The sequence below is a fragment of the Pezoporus occidentalis genome, unplaced genomic scaffold, assembly GCF_034315485.1.
Source record: "Pezoporus occidentalis ecotype Australia unplaced genomic scaffold, CSIRO_AGI_Poc_V1 ctg450, whole genome shotgun sequence".
NCBI classification, from domain to species: domain Eukaryota; kingdom Metazoa; phylum Chordata; class Aves; order Psittaciformes; family Psittacidae; genus Pezoporus; species Pezoporus occidentalis.
The window spans coordinates 93,433-101,361 of record NW_026915781.1 but is presented as its reverse complement, the minus strand read 5'-3'; the positions used below and the strand labels follow the sequence as shown (position 1 = coordinate 101,361).

At 63.3% G+C, this 7,929-nt stretch overlaps 2 protein-coding genes across 2 annotated transcripts; both read right to left on the bottom strand.

Annotated features, from left to right (window-relative positions):
* Positions 1-391: 391 nt before the first annotated feature.
* Positions 392-1,920, bottom strand: MRI1 (methylthioribose-1-phosphate isomerase 1). The gene is made up of 4 exons (XM_062635374.1): positions 1,753-1,920; positions 1,431-1,678; positions 737-909; positions 392-600 (listed from the first exon to the last, which is right to left on the bottom strand). The coding sequence occupies exons 1-4, from the start codon at positions 1,882-1,884 to the stop codon at positions 392-394; spliced, it is 762 nt and encodes a 253-aa protein (XP_062491358.1). The 5' UTR covers positions 1,885-1,920.
* Positions 1,921-2,065: 145 nt separating this feature from the next.
* Positions 2,066-5,910, bottom strand: YJU2B (YJU2 splicing factor homolog B). The gene is made up of 10 exons (XM_062635403.1): positions 5,906-5,910; positions 5,427-5,485; positions 5,247-5,300; positions 5,053-5,135; positions 4,893-4,948; positions 4,758-4,818; positions 4,044-4,186; positions 3,340-3,512; positions 2,485-2,596; positions 2,066-2,401 (listed from the first exon to the last, which is right to left on the bottom strand). Exons 2-10 carry the CDS (start codon positions 5,427-5,429, stop codon positions 2,109-2,111), a joined length of 978 nt encoding a protein of 325 aa, XP_062491387.1. The 5' UTR covers positions 5,430-5,485; positions 5,906-5,910; the 3' UTR covers positions 2,066-2,108.
* Positions 5,911-7,929: the final 2,019 nt, after the last annotated feature.

Below are 7,929 nucleotides of genomic sequence, written 5' to 3'. Positions count from 1 at the left end.
TTCCATCCCCATCCCAGCTCCATCTCCATCCCAGCTCCATCCCCATCCCTGCTCCATTCTCATCCCAGCTCTATCCATATCCCCATTCCATCCCCATCCCATTGCCGCCCCCCCTCCTGGCTCCATCCGCATTCCATCCTCATCCTGTGGCAATCCCCATCCCGTTGCCATCACTATCCCCACCCCATCCCCATCCCAGCTCCATCCCCATCCCCATTCCATCCCACTGCAATCCCCATCCCAGCTCCATTCCCATCCTGGTTCCATCCCCATTCCATCCCGATCCTATTGCGATCCCCATCCTGCTGCCACCCCTATGCCAATCCCATCCCAGCTCCATCCCTATCCCCATTCCATCCCCATTCCAGCACCACTCCTATCCCCATCAATCTCATCCCCGTTGCGGTCCCTCCCGACTCTCACCATCCACCCCGTGCTCCCTCATGGCAGCAGCGGCAGCGCTGTCAGTGATGAGGGTGACGGGGATGTTGTCGTGCAGCAGCTCGAAGGCCGTCAGGCGGCTGCCCTGGTTGTAGGGCCGGGTCTCGGTGCATAGGACCCTCCGCAGCCGGCCCTGCCCGTGCAGTGCCCGCACAATGCCTGTGGTGGGCAGTGGGGAGCTGCAGTCAGTTTGAGGGGGGGTATTTGGGTTGCTGGGGGTGTATTTGGGGTACTGGGGGGGGTATTTGGGGTGCTGGGGGGGTATTTGGGTTGCTGGGGGGGCTCGGGGTCCTACCAAGTGCAGTGCCATAGCCGGCCGTGGCGAGGCTCCCGGTGTTGCAGTGGGTGAGGACGGTGACGGTGGCACCGGCAGGGACGCGGCGCAGGATGTCCCGGGCCCCATGAGCCCCAATGCTCTCATTGTCCTCTCGGTCCTTGGCCAGGAGCCCTTCAATGTGCTCAATGATGCTGGGGGGTGGGGAATGAACCTGGGTAGTAAACACCTGCCCCCCCATCCCAATAGCCCCCCCTGCACCCCAACACCCTCCCAGGGATCCCAATACACCCTTAGCACCCCAATAGCTCCCCCTGCACCCCAACACCCTCCCAGGGATCCCAATACACCCTTAGCACCCCAATAGCGCCCCCTGCACCCCAACACCCTCCCAGAGATCCCAATACACCCTTAGCACCCCAATAGCCCCCCCTGCACCCCAACACCCTCCCAGAGATCCCAATACACCCTTAACACTCCAATAGCCCCCCCTGCACCCCAACACCCTCCCAGAGATCCCAATACACCCTTAGCACCCCAATAGCCCCCCCTGCACCCCAACACCCTCCCAGAGATCCCAATACACCCTTAGCACCCCAACAGCCCCCCCCGAACCCCAACACCCTGCCAGGGATCCCAATACACCCTTAGCACCCCAATAGCCCCCCCCACACCCCCTGGGGGACCCCAATCCGCCCCCCGTCCGTGCCCCTACCGCTCTCGCAGCTCCGGGGCCGTGATCCCGGGGCTCCGGCTCCATTCCCGCAGCCGCTCCCGCAGCCGCTCGGCCTCACGGTGCAGGTTCACCGCCGTGGGTCGCGCCGTGAGCAGGAACCGGAGTCGCTGCTCCACGAAGGCCTCCAGGGCCGCGACCCCATCCCCGGCACCGGCCCCGGCCCCGGCCGCCAGCTCCAGCGCCAGGCTCAAGCATCCAACCAGCGCGATCGCGGGCGCTCCCCGGACCTGCGGCACCGTTGCTGTCACCCCGTGTCCTCCCCCCTAGGGGTTCTGAGATCCGTGCCCCCCCCCCAGGTCACCTCCATGCCGTTGATGGCCTCCCAGGCGCGCTCCGCTCCGTCCACCCGCTCATAGCGGAGCTGCTCCGGCAGCAGGCGCTGGTTGAGGATGGAGAGGGACCCACGCCGGTACCGGATGGACTCCAGCGCCATGGCGCGGGCGGAGCTCGGGCTTCCTCTCCCCTCTACCCCGCATGGCCGGAAGGAGCCGAAGGTGGGGGGGGATCCCCGTAGTGACCCCCCCATGGTGGCACGGAGCAGTGAAAGGGGCCGTGCTGCTGCCAACGGCTTTTAATGGGGGGGGATGAACCCGGGAGGGGGGATTGACAAAGGCGGGGGGGGCGTTGGAGCAGCCCCGGGGGAGGTCCCTGTCCCCCTCAGGAGCTGTCAGAGCTGGAGTCGGAATAATCAGCGACCAGGGACGTTGTGGGGGTGCTTTGCCCGCCCCCCCCGTGCTCAGCCCCCCCCCGGGGCTCCGCGCTGTGCTTTGGGGGGGTGCCGGCAGGGGGGTCACCCCTGCGGATGATGCCGAGGGTGCTGCGGGTAGGGGGGGGGGTCCGCGGTGTCCCCCCCCCCGGCGCCGGTTTCCGTGGGGGGTCTCCGGTGGCCGCGGGGAACCAGGGCCGGGAGGAGATCTCGGTGCGCTTCTGCCTCTGCTTGTCCTCGTAGGCTGGGGGGACACGGGGGGGTCACACACACATGCGGGGGGGAGGGTCACACAGGGACAGGGCCCCCCCGCGGTCCCCCACGCACAGAGCGGGCTCTGCAGCGCCAGCAGCGCCGCCACCCGCCGGTCCTGCGGCTCCTCCGGTAGCAGCGCGATGCCGAGCCCCGGGCGAGGCTCCTCCCGCGGCGGTTTCTGCTCCTGCGGGGGGAACCGGAGCGGCTGCGACAGCGACGGCGGCAGGGAAGGGACAGCGCCAGTGTGGGGATATGGGGCAAGGGACATCCCTCCCACTATGGGGATACAGGGACAGGGACATCCCTCCCACTATGGGGATAGGGACATCCCTCCCAGTGTGGGAACACAGGGATAGGGTCATCCTTCCCACTATGGGGATATGGGGATAGGGACATCCCTCCCAGTGTGGGGATACAGGGGTAGGGACATCCCTCCCAGTATGGAGATACAGGGATAAGGACATCCCTCCCACTATGGGAATAGGGACATCCCTCCCAGTGTGGGGATACAGGGATAAGGACATCCCTCCCACTATGGGGATAGGGACATCCTTCCCAGTGTGGGAACACAGGGATAGGGTCATCCTTCCCAGTATGGGGATATGGGGATAGGGACATCTCTCCCAGTGTGGGGATACAGTGATAGGGACATCCCTCCCACTATGGGGATATGGGGACAGGGACATCCCTCCCAGTATGGGGATACGGGGATAGGGACATCCCTCCCAGTATGGGGATACAGGGATAAGGACATCTCTCCCAGTGTGGGGATACAGGGATACGGACATCCCTCACAGTATGGGGATACAGGGATAGGGACATCCCTCCCAGTATGGGGATACAGGGGCAGGGACATCCCTCCCCACGCAGTCACTGGTGCACACTGGTCTATGCTGGTGCGCACTGGGGTGCGCTCGCAGCGCTCACCCGGAAGTGGCTCCGCAAGCGGCAGTTGATCCCAAAGTCGTCCTTCCAGAGGCTCTGGAAGTGCTGCAGCGCCGCCAGCCCCGGCCCCGCCCGCTCCCGGCATTCCCGGTCCTTGGCGCCGTGCTCCAGCCGGAACATGGCATCGGATGCCAGCCGCTCCCGTGCCTCCCGCTCTGTGGACACGGGCACCACTGCTGCACTGGGAGCACTGGGGGGACTGGGAGCACTGGGACTTACCAGTGGCACTGTGCAACTGGTGTTATTGGTGTAACTGGGACTCACTGCTGGCACTGTGTGACTGGTGTTAGTGGTGTTACTGGTGTGCCTGGGCTCACCGGTGGCACTGTGTGACTGGTGTAACTGGGACTCACTGGTGGCACAGTGTGACTGGTGTTACTGGTGTAACTGGGTTTGCCGGTGACACTGTGTGACTGGTGTAACTGGTGTCACTGGTGTTATTGGTGTAACTGGGACTCACCGGTGGCACTGTGTTACTGGTGTCACTGGTGTAACTGGGACTCAATGGTGTGTCTGGGCTCACCGGTGGCACTGTGTGATTGGTGTTACTGGTGTCACTGGTGTTACTGGTGTAACTGGGACTCAATGGTGTGTCTGGGCTCACCGGTGGCACTGTGTGACTGGTGTTAGTGGTGTCACCGGTGTTACTGGTGTAACTGGGACTCACTGGTGTGCCTGGGACTCACCGGTGGGCAGCACTTGCTGGTTCTCAGCCATGTCCCAGCGCTCCTCCTTGCGCCGGGCACCGCTGACGATGACGTAGTCGCATCCCGCGGGATCCGTCTGCAGCTCGATGTGGTTCACACACAGGTGGCACTTCATCCGGAACCTGAGCAGGGCCACGCGGGGACAGGGATGGACACAGGGACAGGGATAGGGATGGGCACAGGGATGAGCACAGGGATAGGGATGGGCACAGGGATAGGGATGGGCACAGTGATAGGGATAGGGACAGGGATGAGGACAGGGACAGGGATAGGGATGAGCATAGGGATGGGCACAGGGATGAGCACAGGGATAGGGATGGGCACAGGGATAGGGACAGGGATAGGGATGGGCACAGGGACAGGGATGGGCACAGTGATAGGGATAGGGACAGGGATGAGGACAGGGACAGGGACAGGGATGGGCACAGGGATGAGCACAGGGATAGGGATGGGCACAGGGATAGGGACAGGGATAGGGATGGGCACAGGGACAGGGATGGGCACAGTGATAGGGATGGGCATAGGGATAGGGACAGGGATGAGCACAGGGATAGGGACAGGGATGGGCACAGGGATAGGGATGGGCACAGGGACAGGGATAGGGATAGGGATGAGCACAGGGATAGGGACAGGGATGGGCATAGGGATAGGGATGGGCACAGGGATAGGGACACGGATAGGGACAGGTCCCACCTGTAGATGGGTGTTGTGTAGTAGTTTCCAACCTTCGTCTTCTCTGCATTGTAGCGGACGCCTGGAGCAGGAGGGGGATCAGACCCAGCCCCATCCCAGGAATGCTAGGGCTGGGAATGCCGGGGTCAGACTCACCCATTCCAATGTGGTTCTTGCAGCCATCACACCAGATGTTAAAGGGCATCTCGAACCTGGCCGGGGGGGGACACATACACACGGTGTGGGGATGTCACCAACATGCCCCCGTGTCCCCAGCCCCCTCCATGGTGTCCCCACGGCCCCCCCGTGTCCCTACCTGATGACCAGGATGCCCTGTGCCAGCTTCCGAGCACGCTCCCGCAGCGGGTGGCTCCCATGGTACTTGTTGAGGGAGCGGTGCTGAGGGGGGAAAAATGGGGGGGGGGTCAGCAGGAGCCAGGGAACCCCCCCCAACTCCCTGACACCCCCAAAACACCCCCCAAACACCCCCAAGGCCCCCCTGAGGCCCACCTTGGCCGGGTCGAAGTCAGGGGGATAGTACTTGTTGGTGCCCTTGCGCTCACCCTAGGGAGAAACCGTGATCAGAGCCCCATGGGGACTCCATGGGGACCCCACAGTGGCCATGGGGTGGTCACAGAGGTCACAGGGAGGTCCTGGTGGCCCCGGTGGGGTCCTGGTGGCCATACTCACCATGGTGCAGGATCTCTGGTGCCACCAGACTGGGAAACACGGAGCGAGGGGACAAGGAGCTATGGTAACAGGGGAGGAAATGGGGGGCTCCCAGTCTGAACTGGGACAGGGGACACCCCCGTAAGGACATGGGGATGGGGACACCCCATTACCAGCTATGGACACCCCGTTAAGGGCTACGGACACCCCATAAGGGGCTACGGGTACCCAGTTACGGGCTATGGGACCCCATTACGGGCTACGGACACTCCATTAGGGGCTATGTGGACCCAGTAACGGGTTATAGGACCCCATTACGGGCTTTGGACACCCCGTTACGGGCTATGGGGACCCCGTTAAGAGCTATGGGACCCCATTACGGGCTACGGATATCCCATTAGTGGCTACGGGTACCCAGTTACGGTCTACGGGACCCCATTACGGGCTATGGACACCCCGTTACGGGCTATGGGGACCCGATCCCGCCGCTCACCACCCACCTCTTCCGCCTGCGCTCCCGTTGCCCCGCCCCTTCCGTTGCGTCACTCCGTAGCCGTAAAAGGAGGCGTGGCCCGTGCCCGGCCCGCCCCTCCCGCAGCCCCGCGCATGCCCCGTCCGCGCCGCAGCGCGGTCACCTGCGGCCGTCCATGGCAACGGGGCTCAGGGACGCCCCCCCCGCCCGAGCAACGGGTTACTATGGCAACCGAGCCCATGGCAACCAGGCCCATGACAACCAGGACCCCCCACCCCGGGGGTCCCCGCGGCTGTTCTACCCCTTCCCACCACACCCCCCGCCGCTGTCCTCAGGTGACCCCACAGCCGAGGGCAGCGTTGTGCACACGCGTGTGCAACTGCCTCACACATACATGTGCACCACCTTGACACGCGTGTGCAACCACCTCTCACATACATGTGCACCGGCTTTACATGTGTTTGCAACCACCTTGCACATACATGTGCACCAGCTTTACATGTGTTTGCAACCGCCTTGCACATATATGTGCATCGCCTTTACACGTGTGTGCAACCACCTCGCACATACATGTACACTGCCTTTACGCATGTGTGCAACTGCCTCACACGTACATGTGCACTGCCTTTACACATGTGTGCAACTGCTTTGCACATACATGTGCACCGCCCTTGCACGTGTGTGCAACCACCTCGCACATACATGTGCACTGCCTTTACATGTGTTTGCAACCGCCTTGCACATACATGTGCACCGCCTTTACACGCATGTGCAACTGCTTTGCACATACATATGCACCATCTTTACATGTGTGTGCAACTGCCTCGCACATACATGTGCACCACCTTTACACATGTGTGCAGCCGCCTGGCACATACATGTGCACTGCCTTTACACATATATGCACCATGGCACCTAAACGGGGTCACCCGGATTATCCTCCCCAGGAACCCCTTCCCCAGGGATGGGCAGAACCGGGTGACCTGGCACAGTGACACCATGGCACGGTGACACCACAGCTCGCTGCCACTGCCGCTCCACAGGGCCTCCCACTGGGGACAGGGTACAAAGGGACCCCCCCCAACCTCTCTGGGCCTTTGTGCACCCCAGTTTGGGTCCACGGGGGGACACCAAGGTGTCACCATCCCACTGTGGCCTTGCCATGGTGCTCCCAAGTCCCAGGGAAGCACCAATGTGTCCCCATGGACCAACGGATGCCACAGCATCCCCATCCCATCTCTGTGGCATCACCACGGCGCCAGCTCCAGCTCCGGCTCTGAAGCCACAAACCGGTCTCGGACATGGTGTGACAGGAATGGCACAACCGGGACATCCCATCTCTGCGGTGTCACCGGATGCATCCGGCTTTTCCCTTCTCCTGCTCCTTCCATCTCCCCCCCCAGCACCGGAGACCCCCCCATCCGGCAGCACTGGCAGCTGAGCCCGGTTGTGGCCGCACCGGCTGCCGGCACTGCGGGATGTCCATCTGCACCGGGCACCTGCTGCCAGGACATGGGGGGGGCGGGATGCACCCGGACGGAGGGAACCACGTCCCCTTGCGGCGATGGCACCAACCCCTGGCCTCCGGTGGGGCCCTGCTCTACCGGTGTGCTCTCACCGGGATTTTGGGGTTCCCCAACACCCCGAGGCGATGCCCCCGGTAGCAGGGATAGGGACGGGGCAGATTCGGGGTACGGGGGGGAGTGGGTTAAGGCCCCCCCTTCTCTGCACTGGCTTCGTGGCAGAGCAGCTGCAGGGCCGGACAAAAGCAGGGCCGGGACAAAGGCGCTGACGTCAGGCACGGGGCTGGGGGCACCGGGCGACCTAGTTCCAGGCAATGGACAATGGACCCCCCTTGCCATGGCCACGGTGTCCCCACCCGCCATCCCCCCCCACGCTGTGTCCATGCGCAGCTTCACACGTGCCCGTGCAGGCCTTCACATGTGCGGGTTCACACCTTCAAATGTGCCCCTGTACAGCCCTGGCTCTCCATGCCCATGGCTCTGCACACAGGAGGCTCTCACCCCTGGGGCTTTGCACACCCGTTCCACA